Source organism: Pezoporus wallicus, unplaced genomic scaffold (genome assembly GCF_028554395.1).
Source record: "Pezoporus wallicus isolate ANWC-B61680 ecotype Strahan unplaced genomic scaffold, APGP_CSIRO_Pwel_v1 contig_7292, whole genome shotgun sequence".
Lineage (NCBI taxonomy): Eukaryota > Metazoa > Chordata > Aves > Psittaciformes > Psittacidae > Pezoporus > Pezoporus wallicus.
Window position 1 is genome coordinate 305934 of NW_026638060.1, and position 16944 is coordinate 322877.

General features: G+C 39.8%; 1 protein-coding gene across 3 annotated transcripts in view; it reads left to right on the forward strand.

The window, feature by feature from the left end:
* Nucleotides 1-16944, forward strand: part of NCBP1 (nuclear cap binding protein subunit 1) — a 34053-nt gene that overhangs the window by 1845 nt on the left and 15264 nt on the right. Inside the window, exons 4-13 of one of the 3 annotated variants that reach the window (XM_057408920.1) lie at nucleotides 2628-2784; nucleotides 4713-4820; nucleotides 5355-5476; nucleotides 5977-6046; nucleotides 7521-7736; nucleotides 8748-8845; nucleotides 10209-10272; nucleotides 14054-14164; nucleotides 15394-15458; nucleotides 16146-16208. In XM_057408920.1, coding sequence (XP_057264903.1) covers nucleotides 2628-2784; nucleotides 4713-4820; nucleotides 5355-5476; nucleotides 5977-6046; nucleotides 7521-7736; nucleotides 8748-8845; nucleotides 10209-10272; nucleotides 14054-14164; nucleotides 15394-15458; nucleotides 16146-16208 — 1074 coding nt within the window. Of the gene's footprint in view, nucleotides 1-2627; nucleotides 2785-4712; nucleotides 4821-5336; nucleotides 5477-5976; nucleotides 6047-7520; nucleotides 7737-8451; nucleotides 8846-10208; nucleotides 10273-14053; nucleotides 14165-15393; nucleotides 15459-16145; nucleotides 16209-16944 lie in introns of those variants that run through there. The other 2 variants (XM_057408921.1, XM_057408922.1) reach the window with 2 other exon arrangements.

The window sequence follows — 16944 nt, forward strand, 5'->3', positions numbered from 1 at the left end:
GGTAGTAGGGAAGAGAGTTGTGAAGGAGTGGTGTGGTGAAGAGGGGGAGAGTGTTCCAGCCCTATCCTGTGCTATGGTTTTGCACATTCTTTAAATCTGTTTTGTAGCAATGTTTAATATAACACAAATGGTATGTTTTTTTTTTTCCTGTTACAGTAAGACACTTCTGAAATTTTAGGGTTAGCTTATATGCATACAGAAATGGTAGTGGAATATTAAGTGTTTATAGCAGGACCTGGCCTTTCCTGTGCCATGCTTAAAATCAATTACTTTGACTTGAGAAACTTGGAATCAAAATTAGTAGTCTAAAATGTGTGTGCCTTTTGTGTAATTTGCTGATGCTGTATAATAAATGTATTTCTAAATTACGGACTTAAAGCAACTTTTTACATTCTTGCCTAAGTACTGTCAGTTACTATGTGTTCAACCCTCTGAAATACTCAGCAGTTAGGTATAAATAAAAAGCAAATACCTTAAATGTACTTGAAAGTACCACCTGCCACTTCTAAATTACTATAGCTAGCAAAAAAAAAAATTGTCTGTAAAATATTAACCACAGGGCAGAACTTTAAGATCACATTAGCAATTTTTTTTAACTTCCTCATGAGGCAAGTTTAACTTAGTAGAATCATAGGATGGTTTGGGTTGGAAGGGACTTTAAAGCTCATCCAGTTCCAACCCCCTGCCACGGGCAGGGACACCTTGCACTAGACCAGGTTGCTCCAAGCCCCGTCCAGCCCAGCCTTGAACACTGCCAGGGATGAGGCAGCCACAGCTTCTCTGAGCAACCTGTGCCAGTGCATCACCACCCTTACAGTGAAGCATTTCTTCTTCATATCAGATCTAAATCTGTCCTTTTTCAGCTTAAAGGCATTCCCCCGTGTCCTGTCACTCCATGCTCTTGTAAAAAGTCCCTCTCCAGATCTCTTGTAGCTCCCCTTTAGGTACTAGTGGCTGCCCTAAGGTCTCCCTGGAGCCTTCTCTTCTCCAGGTTAAACAATCCCACATCTCTCAGCCTGCCTTCATAGCAGAGGTGCTCCAGCTCTCTGACCATCTTTGTGCCTGTGTATGTATATGCTTTTGGTACATATGTATACACGTATATATGTATATGCTGTGTGATCTAACACATTCTTTGCTTTCCTCTCCTGCAAAGTAAATTTTAGATGCTAGCTGTGCTGTCATTTATTGTGACCTAGGGATTTTCCTTAAAATTTTGGCCACTACACTGTTACAGCAACTGTCTTGCTAGAACTGTCTTGCTGTTCATTAAGACTTACCAACAGAAACGCAATTGCTCTCTGACTGAAGTACACCCCACACCCCCTCCAATGCAGCACAGGCTTCATTCCCCCACTTAGGGAATTCTTTTTTCCTTAAATAGTTTACACACTTTTAATATTTCCTTTATATCACTAAAACTCCTTATTGCAGATTTTTTCAGCAAAGTTAATACAAGCTGCCCCATAATTAGAAATATTACCTATATTTTATTCACTGCGTTTGCATTGTAGGTGGGATTTTTTTCTGGCTGGGGATTGGGGAGATGGAGTGTGGAATATTGAATATATTTGGAAAATTTAACCATTCCTTTGGTCCCTTGTCAGTCTGGCTTCTACCACCAAAAAAAAAATACCCTTTTTCCTTGGTTGTTTTTTTTTTTTGTTTTTTTTTTTTAATTTTTTTAGCAAAAGGTGTTACTGGGTTTCCTACTGGTACTGCTGTCTGCCTAAAATGGTTTAAAACAGTACTGTGTTAGTTCAGCTCTATTACAAATCACAGAATAGAATCACAGAATGATTTGGGTTGGAAAGGACCTTAAGATCATCTAGTTCCAACCCCTCTGCCGTGGGGAGGGACACCTCACACTAAACCATCCAAGGCTGTCTCCAACCTGGCCTTGAGCACTGCCAGGGATGGAGCATTCACAGCTTCTGTGGGCAGCCCATTCCAGTGCCTCACCTTCCTTACAGTACAGAACTTCTTCCTTATATGCAACCTAAAGTTCCCCTGTTTAAGTTTGAACCTGTTACCCCTTCTCCTGTCACTCCTGAAGAGTCCATCCCCAGCATCCCTATAGGCCCCCTTCAGATACTGGAAGGCTGCTATGAGGTCTCCACGCAGCCTTCTCTTCTTCAAGCTGAACAGCCACAACTTTCTCAGCCTGTCTTCATACAGGAGGTGCTTCAGTTCCCTGATCATCCTCGTGGCCATCCTCTGGACTTGTTCCAACAGCTCCATGTCCTTTTTATGTTGAGGACACCAGAACTGCACACAATACTCCAAGTGAGGTCTCACGAGAGCAGAGTAGAGGGGCAGGATCACCTCCTTCAACCTGCTGGTCACACTCCTTTTGATGCAGCCCAGGATACGGTTGGCTTTCTGGGCTGTGAGCACACACTGAAGCTGGCTCATGTTCATTTTCTCATCAACCAGCACCCCCAAGTCCTTCTCCTCAGGGCTGCTCTGAATCTCTTCTCCACCCAACCTGTAGCTGTGCCTAGGATTGCCGCAACCGAGGTGTAGGACCTTGCACTTGGCTTGGTTGAGCTTTAAGTATGCAGATTCAAAGATGCCAAATAATGTGATGAAAAAACTAACACTGTGTCTTTTTCTTTCTGTGTCAGCGCACGTCTGTTACCAGAAAAGCTTACTGTTTACACGACACTGGTTGGGTTGCTGAATGCCAGGAACTACAATTTTGGTGGAGAGTTTGTAGAAGCCATGATTCGTCAGCTTAAAGAATGTCTGAAAGTCAATATGTATAACCAAGCTGTGCATTTAGTAAGTGCTTTTTGGTTCTTTGATTGTTTTGCATTTTCGTTTTTTTCTCTCTCTTACTACTTTCATCACTTCTTCCATCTTTTTGTTCTGGAAGAGCTGGGCCTGTCAGTGTGTATTACAGCCGCTTTTGGCATCAACTTGCACTGCACTGTAGATACACCAAGAGGAAATGTGTGTTACATGAGCAGTATTTATTTCCTCAGGGGAGAGAAATCATATTACATTTGCAAAATTGACTTCCAATGGTGTATTTTCCCAATGATGAATTAAATCTGCAGTAAACTGACTGTCCTACAGTCATGTAAAAGACAGACGAAAGTCATGCACTTTGTTGTGTTCAGAAGTGTATGATCTTCTGGCTCCCTTGGGGGGAAAATATAAAATAATAATAAAAAAAGAACAGTCTGGTTCTTAAAAGCTATTTTTGATGGCTCTTATCAGGCCTGTGTTTTCGGTCTGCTAAGGAGGGATGGAGATCAAGCAGGCAGTTTTAAGTGCTGTCTGTCTTTGAAACTATTTTTGCAGCTCTTGCTGCTTGCAGATTTTGTTTGTAAAAATGTATTAAGGGTTCAGAGGTGTCTGATTTGGAAGCCCAGTGCCAGCCTCCTCAGCTTCTTTTGAAGCCCACTGGTGAAAATTAGGATTGTAACATTTCAGTGTATTTTGTCAAGAGAATGCTGTTCAGCTGTGGGATGCTTTTACTATTAAAATCCTCAGTAGAACTCTTGAGTGTGCTGTCCCTTGTCTTCAGTTTCACCTTTGGTCACGCTTATATATGCCCGACTTGTGAGAGTAACATCTAAGGGAGTGGCAGTGGAAATCTTTCCTCAGCTTTGTCAAAGACTTTTCAAAGGCTCTTCACAGCAATGAGCATCTGGAGTTCTTTGTTTTTCTCCACTATAGTTGCTCTGTGAGTACTGCTCTGCTTAGCCCAAATTGCTTTCCCCAGACTTCTTCCCAATGATCTGCCTTCAGATCAAAGTACCTTCGTTGGTTTTTTTTGAATACTTTTGATGAATGTACCCTTAAAAAGAAAAGAGCCTTTAAGAAACAATATGCAATATTTTAATTGCTCAAATTTCAGCCTATGTTGTCTGTTAAGGCTGTGGTGATACTGGGAAAGCTTGGGTCCTATGAGCACCTTGTTTAAGTCTGAAGGCAGAGTATAAATCAAAACAGAGGGGAGAGGCAAAAAGAAAAAAAGGCACCTGCTTTTCCCCAGGTGTTTTCTACTTAAATTCCCATTTTTTTCAGTCTGCATTTCTTACTAGAGTGCAGCCAAATCAAAGATATATTCCTGTCATGGAGATTTCTTTTTTTCTAGGCGAATAAGGCCATTTGATTCCCAGCATGCCATCAGTCTGTCACATTTCTGAAGCCTGAAAAAGCCAGCAGTTTTTAGATAAGCTCTCTGTATAAATAAGTATTTATGAATAAATAATTACAGAAATTAATCATCTGTAATTGCGTACAGATTTGGCACCGCTGTTTGCTGGTGCACATCTGGACTCATGAAGCAAGGGATCAGTCCACCTTCAGCTTTTAGGAAGTTTTTTCCACCCACTTCTGTACTTATAGTCTAGATAGAAGCACAAGGGTTTTTTCTGTAGTATCATTTCACGTGTCTTTGAATCCATACTGGCATTTCCCACCCTTCCTTAATTAGAAATATTATCCTTGCAGTGTTAATGCAAGGAAACAGACTACAGGCATTATAACTTAATATGTTAAGCAGCACTTGTGACACTTGTTTCCCAGGGTTGGAAAGTAGATCTGTACCAGTGTGCAGTATTTCTCCCTTTGTAGTACTGAATGAATATCATGCTTATACTGATGATTAGTTTTAGTTATTAAAGTAATGCTTATTTGTTCATGTGCAGTCAGTTTAAAAAGTATTCATTTAAACCTTTTTTTCTTGTCCTTTTTAGGTTCGTTTTCTGTCTGATCTTGTGAACTGTCATGTAATAGCTGCACCTTCAATGGTGGCTATGTTTGAGAACTTTGTGAGTGTGACACAGGAGGAAGATGTACCCCAAGTAAGCCGAAGATCTATAGACTTTTCTAGTGCTGTTTTCACTGTTGTTCTGTATCGTTACTTCTGTATTTATGCTTAGAACAGGGAAGCTTTAGAGAGAGCCAACTAAATGGACTGTCATGTGTGGTTTCCTTAATGTGAGTAAAAGTAGCCTGTGGCATTTAGAAAAAGACATGCATACACCAAGAAAATGCCATCTTTTTATACTGAGGTAGCTGAAGTGGATATATTTTACTTTACTTTGGCAAGTGCATAGTGCCTGGTTTGTTCTGCTGTATCAATAATCTGTAGAAGGACTGTGAAAGTGATTCTGTTATTTAAGTGTGCTTGTCACTGTCCAAGTTAAAAATGATACATTTCAAGCAAGAATTTTTTTTTTTTCATGGCTTATCAATCTAGTCTTTAACTTTTGGTATTTACATCCCACAAAATAATAATTTTGCTAATGTTATAATTTAAATTAAATGGGGTCTATGTTCAAAAACTTTAGGAACTTTCTTGTCTACTTAGATTTCAGTATATTTCTTCCCTGTAGGTACGATGTGACTGGTATGTATTTGCATTTCTGTCATCTTTGCCATGGGTTGGAAAGGAGTTATATGAGAAAAAGGATGCTGAAGTGGATCGTCTCTTGTCTCAGACTGAAAGCTATTTGAAGTAAGTTGTAATCCATTAAAAATACTCTTAGTGTTATCCAATTAGGGATTAGTAGGTTTGATTATTGCTCACTTAAAAGTATTCTAAAGTCTTAGGACTGAACCATCCTGTGGGGGTAAAAGCCCCTGAAAATAGAATAGGTGGAGAGAGTTTTGAAAAGTTTTATTGACTTGTCTGGTTCTAGGGTATGTTGAAGGTCTTGTCCTGCTCATGCTGGAGCAGGTGCAGTTGTAAGTGTGCTATGAATACAGACAGGATGTTGCATCAGTGCTCTGCAGTGTGACTGCTTTCTATCTAGATGCTTCAGTTTAACATGGCTGTCAAGATACCATAATAGATATATCTTAAGTAATCACAAACCTGTTTTTTCTATACTGTAGTCTTCATCAGCTGAAGAGGTCAAATAGTAGTATGCTTGTAGTAAAGAAAAAAAAAATTGCTGCCCTAAATTAGTCTTTTAAAAGTCATTAAAAGTCAGGTTTTCTTTCCTGTGTAAACAGGCGCCGGCTGAAGACTCATGTACCCATGCTACAAGTTTGGACTGCTGATAAGCCACATCCACAAGAGGAGGTGAGTAGACTTTACATTCTTTATGGAAATTTGATAGTTTTCGTTAAGATGTTCTTTTATCATGAAATTAAAAAGTCCTACATGAGAAATTCTCTTTCAACTTTTGGGTCTAAATATAAGGTTGTATGGGGTGAGTATTTTGTTGTTTGTTGAAACACCCTTGAGGAAGTCTTATGACATGAGGAATGGTTGTAGATTGTACTGTTTGTTTTGGAACTGCAGATACAGGGCTTCATGTTAAAAGGACCTTTGTGAGAAGTAAAATGTAATTCCTTACTTATCCCTCAGTGTTTTCCCTCTTCAAGAAAGAAAGCTTTGTAGTGGCTTTGGTTTCTCAGCTCTGGGAAGTGCTAAACAAACACATAGAAACTGTGTGCAGTAGTCACTGTACCACTGTTCACAACTGAGCCAAAAAAACTGGAGGGGAGAGGTGGCATCTGGCTGTTTTGGCGGGGGGGAATTTGCTTTTTCAGATATTCCAGATACAGGGTTTTTTTCTTTCCCCTAAGTTTGAGGATGAACTTAGTTGCAAAGTGAGATCTAAATTGATCTGGAAGTTTTGGAGCATGGCCCTTTTACGTGTTGTTCACTGTTCACATTAAATCACAGTCTTAACAATTGTCTTGTTAATCATAATTTGGGAAGATAGGCTGTCTGATTTTGACTGATTTGTCAACATAGGTATTCTGCCTGCCCAATATCTGCATTTCCTTATTTGGTTTAGTAGAGGAGAGATTAGCAGAGTGCATTTGAGACCATGTGTTACCGAGAGTACCGCAAGCATGACTGTTCACTTCAGGTGCCAGTTGTGACTAGTTTTGTTCCCATCTTGTAGAGTGATAATTTCAGTAAATGCAAAGCAGTTCTTTCGTCAGTTATAACTTGAAACTTGTGTTCAGTAAGGCCACAGACCTTGAGTTCTTGGACTGCTTTTAGCGAGAGAGTAATTAAACAGAGCAAGACCATTACCAGTTTTCACAGGTGTCTGTGCCATCTCTGGGAGAATGCTGGGACTCAGAATTTTGTTGAAAACCACGGCAAATATATTTCGTATTTGATAGCATTATATGTGGCTTGAATATGCTGATAGTTTTGTTTTTTCTTGGAAAAGCATGGCAGTCCTATGGAATAACTTTCCAATGTAAATGTTGGTATTATGTCTGTTTTAATACCACCAATGAGCAGTGATTGAAGTGATGTTCACTGCTGCAGTTTCCCTAGCAGATTCAAAGGATGGCCATCAGGCTAGGACTCCTGAGTGCTTGGTGTTTAAAACCTGCCAGTGGTTGCGTCCAACTAGAAGCAGCTCTAGTGTTTAAAAGTTCTTAAATATTTACTGAATCAGCAGCTTAAGACTTGAATTTTTTTCTGAATAGAATACTGAATTTAAGAAACACGTTTCTGATAGTTCACGGGACTCCCAGCTTGGTTACACAGTTTGTCATATCTGATGTTTCTCACCTTTCTCCTTCAGTATTTAGACTGCCTTTGGTCTCAGATCCAGAAGTTGAAAAAAGACCGCTGGCAAGAGCGACACATTCTGAGGCCCTACTTGGCTTTTGACAGTATTCTTTGTGAAGCGCTGCAGCACAATCTGCCTCCGTTTACCCCTCCGCCTCACACCGAAGATTCAGTGTATCCCATGCCAAGGGTTATTTTTAGAATGTTTGACTACACAGATGACCCTGAGGTATGTGATTGCTGTGGGGTTGCTGAGTGGATCTCACAGTCAGGTTCCTAGGCTGATACTGGTCAAAATGTGATGTCCTGTCTCCCAAGATAGTGAGTTATTTGAAGACATGAAGCTGTTCTGCTTTGATACTTCTGCAGAACTGAACTAAGACACCAAGTTACTGTGCAAAGCAAATCTGTGAGGAGCAGAATTTAGGGAGTGAGGTGTTTTGATGCTTTCATTTAGAATGACAATGTTGATTGAATTCTCTATGTCTGTAGTAAAACTATTGAGACTTTCCTTCCATACAAGTTGCTGCCTTTTCCAGGCTACGTATTTATTGTAATGTTTAAAGATTGCTGTTTACTCATCTGTTAAAATTTTTTGATGCATATTGTGGAAAAAAGGAGTGCTTAATTGGGGTGGGTGAAAGATCTATCTATCTTGGCAGTCTGTCTCCAGCATTGGTCAGCGACAGACACATAGACAGAAGTGTATAGGAACAGGAAAAGAATATATGCTGCTTTCCCCGAGTGCTTTTATAACTCCCTTTAAATCTGTTGCCTTTTACCTTCATTTATTTGCCCCCATTTTTTTTTTTAATTTATTTTTTGCGATGAACAAAACCATGACTGTTTATTCTTTCCACTCTGTTCTGGCCATTCCTGGCTTTATTTTGTCATCATACTCAACTGTGATTTTGGGTTTTTTTTCCAGGCGGCATTGTGGTAGCCTTCCTGATGGCTCCACAGAGCAAAGGAAAGAGTGAATTATCCATGAATTTACATTCTCTAATTTTGACACATTCCTTTTTGTAATGAGTCCTAGTAGTCATTTTGTTTTAAACAACAATCTGAGGTTTGTGTAGAACTGTGTCACAGCAGCTTTTCAGTCCTCAGCTGAGACCTCACTGTATTTATGTGGAAGTTGGGCTATTTTTAATACCTTTAGATGTATAGGATAGCTTGCTGCCTGTAGTACCACTGTATTTGCAGTGATCTTCCTTGAGTTTTAATTCTTTCTTACCAGGGCCCTGTCATGCCTGGCAGCCACTCTGTTGAACGATTTGTGATAGAAGAGAACCTTCACTGCATCATCAAATCCCACTGGAAAGAGAGAAAGACTTGGTAAGAACACCTTAGCACGATGGGGCCTTGGCACTTTTCATATGCTACCATGGATTTGGTGCCATCAGGGATATGTGGAATCCTGCACTGGTTAGACAGGGGCTCAAGAGTAAACGTTTTCTAGAACATTTGATGAATCTTGATTTACTGCATTTAAGTATATTAAAAATGTTATCTGGAATATCCAGTAATATCCAGATAATGGAAAGTTTGTATGATTACAGTGGCTGCTTGAGAAGGGGTTCCTTGACAGTACAGGTTGTGCTGAAAAAAATATGCAGACATACCTTATTCATGGGAGCACTGTGGAGAGTGTGACTGTATTATGCTTCATGGAATTGTGAACCAGCTCATCTGTTGGGGCACAGCAAGCCTTGGGGTGGTGCCTTGCAGCTGACCGCACCGGTGTTTATGAGCACACTTCTGCTTCCTACTCTTCCTCTTGCATTCATCAGTTTGGGGTTACACAGCAGACATAATTGAGCACTCTCTAGGGAGTCATTGCAGGACCAGCAGATTTTGTCAGTTCAAATTCAGCTGTGTCAGGGAGCAGTCAGGGCACTTCATTTCTGCCTCAGCAGTATCTGGTTTGGGTAATCAATAACTGAGGTGGTTTGCCACAGGTAATTGGCAGGGTTATGCTTCCAGATAAAAAACACCAAATTTCTTGTAGTATGACAAAAAATGGGCAGAAACAATGATTTTGGTTGTGGCATATGATAGGTTTTCTGTTATAGCTGGCTGATTCGGCAGAAATGAGAAATTGAGGATTGTTGAAGTTACTGGGATCGCCTTTGTTAGTTCTCAGAAGAGAGTAGAAGTCTAGAAGAAGATAGAAGATTTGCCCGAGGTAGCAGTAAAATCAAGGAAGTAACATTTGTTTGCTTTGTAATAATGATAGGTGATAATGAGCTGATTAAAAAGGTGAATCACTTGAAGCCTGTGAGTTTCTTTTATAATCTATTAGCTTGATTGTGCTTTCAAGTCATTCAGAGCATCAGTTGTTTGGGGTTTGTTTTATTTTTCCTTTTTAATATATCCATGTCATAATTGCAGATCACCATGACAATGCAAAACTATTTTGCATAGCAGAACAGTGTTCAAGTGATGTAACTGCATAGAGATAAAATACATCATTACAAATCATACTTCAGACGATGCTCATTGTGCTGCTTGCAGTGTTCTTGTGTTGCTTCTAAGTGTTCTGTGGATTGTTGAATAGACTTCAGAAAGATTTGAATTTGTGCTGCTTTTGTCTCACCTTTTGCCCAGAATTACGCATTTTATGTAACTTTGTTACTCCATCTTTACATCATATTGCTGCATTATGTTCTGAGCTAACTTAGTATCTATGGTTTTGCAGTGCTGCACAGCTGTTGAGCTATCCAGGCAATAACAAGATCCCCTTGAACTACCACATTGTAGAGGTATGGATTTTATACATAACCTCTTCTGTAGCTCAGTTATTTCACAAGTAATCTGTCCCAGTTGGTTCCTTGATAAGTCCCATAAATTGCAGTTTGACTTGGGAGTCAGCAGGACCTTTGTTAAATTAAATAATGGCTTTTAAATGAGTGGGTTATATGCAGTTGAAAGTTGGAAGCTTTTTGTTGCAGCTTTAACTCAGTGCATGGGAGGTTTGGTCAAGTACAAGGTTGTGGCATTTCTTATACTTCTACAGCTACATGTGATGGTTCTAATGTATGGTGCAGTCTAAGAGATGGCTACATTTAGTTCACTTTTAGTTTTAAAAAAAACAAACACAAAAATACAGTTAAAATACAAGAGAAAATGAACACAAATGAAAATACATGAAACTCCATTTAAACCTAGTGTCGTGGTTTAAACCCAGCCTGTAACTCAGAACCACACAGCTGCTTGCTCACTCCCCCACTGCTTTACCCCCAGCCCCTGGGGGGATGGCGAGGGGAGTCAAAAGAATGTAACTCCCACAGGTTGAGGTAAGAACAGTCCAGTAACTAAGTTATAACACAAACCACTACTGCTAGCACCCAGAATAATAATGATAAGGGAAGTAACAAGGGGAAAGGAAAAAAAAACCAATAACCAGCAGTGATGCACAATGCAATTGCTCACCACCTGCCAACCGATACCAAGCGTGACCCATGCAGTGATCTGGGCATTCTGGGTAATTCCCCCCAGTTTATATACTGGGCATGACGTGCTGTGGTATGGAATAGCCCTTTGGCTAGTTTGGGTCAGGTGTCCTGTCTCTGCTTCCTCCCAGCTTGCCGTGCTCCTCCTCACTGGCAGAGCATGAGAGACTGAAAAGTCCTCAATTGGGGTAAGCATTATTTAGCAACAGCTAAAGCCTTGGTGTGTTATCAGCATTGTTCTCAAACTAAAGCCAAAGCACAGCACTCCACTAGCTACTAGGAAGGGGGAGAGTAACTGTTACAGCTAAACTCAGGACACACAGGAAAAATCGTTTTTTACTGAGATGATAAAACACTGGAAGAGTTTTGCTGGAGAAGTTGTAGAGACTCTATCCTTGGAGAAGTTCAAAACTTAAGAGGACACAGCCCTGAACAACCTGCTTTTGGTGATGCTGCTTTATGTAGGAGCTGTTGACTAAATGATCTCCAGCCAGACTCAGCAGTTCTGCATGGTTTTATGTTTGGATTTTCTAAATGATATTGTTCTGCTGGCCCTGGAAAGAACTTGGTATGAAATAATGGTGTTTCCTCTGGGGCATCTTCCATATTAGAGAGTTTTAAATACCTGTAATGTGTATCAGAATTGCAGCATAGGTTTTCTTTTGCTGCCTCCTTTTAAGGGGCTTGTTTCCAGCATGCAGAGCTGTACAAAATTTCATTAATTTCCATCAAAAGTTGAAAGGGATAAGAGATTTCAGTAACAGTGACAACTTGTCATATAAAGGCTTTTTGAAGAAGTAACTAAGTAGGCATTTCAGAGCTAATTATAACAAGAAATAACCTTATGTGGAAGATTTGTCTTGATAGAAGTGGAATTGAGAATTCCTCTTGGCACCAAAATGTCAAATATTCTGAATGCTGTAAAGTTTTATTACCTTGGATCAACTTATTCTTTTTGTGCTTTCAGAGCAGAGGAATCTTAAAACTAACAAAAAAATTCTGCTTTAAGATCGAAGTATATTCATTGGTCTTATCTTCAGTGTGTTAAGGTGCTGTATATGCCTATGCATCTGTGTGCTTTATGCTCGGCTGTACACTAATGCCAACAAACATTTGCTGTAATTCCTGATGAAATAAATTAGCTGGGGCCCCTGGAAATCCTTTAGAAACTTGAAGGATGTGAAATAGCAAAGGTTTGTGTAGGTGAAATTACTGTAGAGAAGGGCAAGATGGTCTCTGCCTATGGCAGGGGGATTGGAGCTAGATGGTCTTAAAGTCCTTTCCAACCCAAACCGTTCTATGATTCTGTGACTGTACAAGTTCTTTGACTATTAACGCAATGATTTCCCTTTTCTTGCAATTTTGAGGTATTTTAGAATATTAATAAGTCTGTAGAACTGCGGAAACAATATGGTCTAACAAATAAATGATGCTGTTACATAAGGTACAGAACATACCACTTAGGTAGAAGTAAATGTAGCCTGAAAGTGGTTGTCAGTCCCTTCCCAAGGGTGCCTACTTTTGAGGTCCCTGAGGCTCCACGTTGTAGTTTGTCAAGCTGAGCACAGAATACTCTGTGACCTGAAATCTGTGTGAAACACTGAGATGTGGTGCCTTCCTCTCAGTTGCTTCTTGTCGATGGAACGTGGGGATTTCTCATAGCTGTGAACAAAGAATGTCTGGGCAGCACCATTGGCTTCTTGTGCTCCTACAGCTTTTGGTACAACTTGCATTTATCAGAGCTCAGATATTCAGCTCACCAGTGTTCTAGTCTTTCTTTGGCCTTGTTATTTTCACAAACTGTGGTGTGCCAGTTTGAAACACTTAGTCTGAACATTAGATAATGAACAAGTGATGAATATCATAAATACATTTTTATGTATCTCAAACAGATAATGACTGCTCAACCAGTTGTTATTTCCTATCTTGAGAAAAGGAGCAGGTTTCTACCTAGTATTCTACTTAAGAGGGCCTCCCCTATTTGTCTTAACATTATATCCAGGTCATACTGTCATGGAAAGGTTCTCCACCTTCTTATAGTCTCTCCATGCTTGTAAGTCCTTCATTAAAATAACAAGTTCCAGTCAGTATGTTTTCATGTGCTGTTTGTCGAGTCTATAAATGCCAAGTAATACTGTCATGGAAAGGTTCTCCAGCTTCCTATAGTCTCTTCATGCTTGTAAGTCTTTCCTTAAAATAACAACTTCCAGTCAATGTGTTTTCATGTGCTGTTTGTGGAGTCTATAAATGGATGTTGATTTCTTATAGTAAGATCTTCTAAAGCTTACTTGTTTAAACTTCAGTTCTTCTGTGTTTATTTAGAAGTTTAAAGAGAAAATTGACCAACCATAATGAAATCCTTTGCTGTATTTTAAATCTAATTAAGAATGGCATGCAAAATAAAATGAGCTCAGAGATGGATGTTGTACAATGACATTGAAGACTATTTCTGTAGCCCTCAAGGATTGGCATGCTGTTATTATAGGCAGACTTGAAAATAAAACCACGAATGCTGGACTGCAGGATTGTTTTCAGTTTTCTTAGAGGGATCCTCTACCAAGGGGTACTGAGCATAAATTTTTGTTGTGTGAAATGATGGTTGTAGTTTACAGTTGAGAGTTGTGGCTTTAATTATGTAAGGTTTTATGTAGGAGAAAAGAGAATATGATGGAAAAGGTAGAGATGCAATTTTAATGTAAACAGTCTTTCATACGACATGCTTAGCTTCATTTGATATGCTTGTATTTATTACTTACTGAGATCAGATGATTTCTGCTTTTCTCAGATAGTAGTAGCACTGCAGTAGGTCATATTATAACTGCCCATTTCTACAGGTACAGGGTTTATTTGTTAGACATATGTATAATGCTAGTGTTGTGTTAGTATGAAATGGTAAGGGACATTAGAGTGGATGGTGTTAGAAAAGTGAACAGTTACCACTACGTTTACAAGTTTCTCTCCCTTTTTCCTGGAACGTGCATTTGACAGAATATTTTGGGTGTATGTAATTGTTTAAGATTGATGGCGAAAGTTGATGATTGTGCAGGCCGCATTGAGCCATGCTATGATTCCATGCCTTTCTCTCCTACAGGTAATATTTGCAGAGTTGTTTCAACTTCCATCTCCACCACACATTGAAGTCATGTACACAACACTCCTGATTGAACTCTGCAAGCTTCAGCCTGGCTCTTTGCCACAGGTTGTATCCTTTCTGTGCTGCTGGAGAGCATTTATAAAATGCAGTCTTTATTTTGTTTGTTCTGTAGATGATGGGATAGCAACAAATAGTGGCAGTGTTAATATTTTACAGCAGCAGCATGAAACTCTGCCTGTAACACCCATGTGAAAGAATAGCACATCCCACTTAGCATAGGAGTAGACTTGCCAAGTGGGCAAGACTCTTCAGCTTTCTGGATGGCGTTATGGTACTTCTGAGATTTCTAAGAAGTGCTGTCTTGGTGAGGGGACAAGATACAATACTCCTGTTCGTCCCTGCAGCCTGGATAGATCTGGGCAGTGTATGGCATGGTCACAGATACATGAAAAGCTGAGAAAGAAAGGAAGTGACCAGCTTGAACTTTTGTTCTAAAAACTGTGTGAATATTCCTCTTCTTTTAGTAAGAAGTGTAGCAGGTGATTTAGAGGAATTTGCCAAGTTCCCCCTCAGTGTTCTCGCTAGGAAGTATTCAAAAGGTCAATAATCATCTGTCAGCTTAGGGTGGCCAAATGCTGAGGAAAAAGGTATGACTCCCATCTATTTCTGGCTATTACATTGTCCCTACTTTGCTACCATTTTAGATCATGTTAGATCATTGTCTTGGATCAAGTGACAGACTGAGAATGGAGGGCAGTTGACAGATTACTGCCCACTGGTAATTTCATGCCCAAATTTCATTCTACTTCATAATACCACTCACAAAATCTTAGTGATTAGAGTAAGTCTCTTTGTACAATTGGGCAGACATCCATGCAGAAAGTTTTTTATCTTAATAGGGACACCATAAGAAAGATAAAGGCCTTGTTGGGTAAAGTCATTGTAGACAAACTCTCTCAAGCCTTTAGTGATGATCACAGATTGTCTGTGGATAAGCAGCAACAGCAGACCATGAAGGTGAGATCACGGAAGTACTCCATAAGGACATTGGTGTCTTTTCATGTCTGTGTGTTGCAAATTCTGGCTCTCTGTGGAAAAAGCCAACAGTCTCGTTGCAATAATTTAAGAAAAGAAGACTGGGATTAGAGGGTGGAACTCACAATATGCTGCTTCCCTCTTTCCCTACCACTGTGGATTTACTGTGGTTTACCTGATTTTGGAGTTGACACAGGGAGCTTTCAGTAAAGTAAAAAAAAAAAAAAATAAATGTATTAAAAAAATGAACAACATCTGTCTCATCTGGTTCTTTTCTGTCAACCTTAATAAGAAACTTCCAGCTTGCACAAGCCACTGAAATGCTGTACATGCGTTTGGATACGATGAATACGACATGTGTGGACAGGTAAGTGCGTTCTGGAGGCAATGGAATCAATATCCAATGTCCAGGATATTGAAAGGCTAGGAAAAGAGTAGTCAGAAATTCTTGTTAGATTGGTTCTATTCAGAATGATTTCCTGGCTCTGGCTTTGAGAAATCTGAAGAGAAGGGTGGAGGACTGACTGCTTGCCTCTCCTTCCCATCAGCACAGCCCCAGGAGGTCGCAAGTCTAGCTGCCTGTACAGGACAGTTTTGATTAGTGACACCTTCTCTGTGTTCAAGGTTGTTCATAGTTCCATAGTACTCCTATCTGGTACTATGCCTGCTCCCTAGTGATCTGGGAGGAGACTTGGAGTGCATGTGCCACCAGAAGAGGAGAGTAGTGATAATTTTTCTCTTTAAGTGAGGTCTGCATTGTGTAGGAGGGCTGTTAATTACACATTGAAAAAGTGAAAGTAGCATATTCACAGTAAGTTCACCCTTTAACTGTTAGTTTAATAGGTCATATTTTTGTATGAAACAGGACATGACAGCCTATTTACCCATAAAAGCTTCTGAACCCAGTCTTTTGATAAATGCTTGTTTAATGCTGTAATAGCTTTAGAGTTTATGTTTGCCTTTGAAAAGTAGAATGTATTTGTAAGAAAATCTCGAAAGGTTTTCTTGCTCTTCTTATGTTTAATGGAGCTTTTTTCTTTTTCTTTTAATGAAGATTTATTAACTGGTTTTCTCACCACTTGAGCAACTTTCAGTTCCGTTGGAGCTGGGAAGATTGGTAAGTTTCTCTTCTTTTGGTTCGAACCTGATACTGCAAAAACCTTGAAATGTTAAGCTTATTCGGGAAGTGTCACAGCATAGTGGCCCTGTTGCTTTCCTGCAGCTCTTCAGCACATACCTTTCTTAATCTGTTCACCACCTCTCAGTGGTAGATTATCTTGATAATGTCTTTAGTCACTGTATTGTCCCTGGTGAACTTTGTGATAAATCATGTAAAAGTTCCCTAAATAGGGGAGGCAGGAACGGTATTTCTCTAATCTGTCCCACACCCTTAGTTAGTTGCCAGCAATTCTAAAATGACTCCCCAGTTTACATTCAATAGTTTGCCCTGACTCTTGTTTCCTATATTCATACTGTAATCTCGCTCCCTGTCCTACCCTAAACCTTCATTATAATCTATGCTTGAGACCTTGTGATCTCTTTCCCTCCTGCTAAATCCTAGCACCTGAAATTCTGTCAGAACTGGTCTTACCGTCCATTCTTACCATGCCAGATCATGAACTTGCAGCTCTAGCAGGAGCTCCCTGGACTCCATCGGTGTCTAACCAGAGGTTCTCCTGAGCTTTCCATTCCAGGCACCATGTAGAAAGAAAAGTCACCTTGGAGTTAAGTCTCCATACTTAACTTCCACAGCCTACTACCATTCATGCTTTCTGTAGCTGATCTGCCAGTGTCCTGCTGGAGAGAGTGTTAACTCTTCATGATAACATTTCTGTGGCTTTACTTCAGTTTCT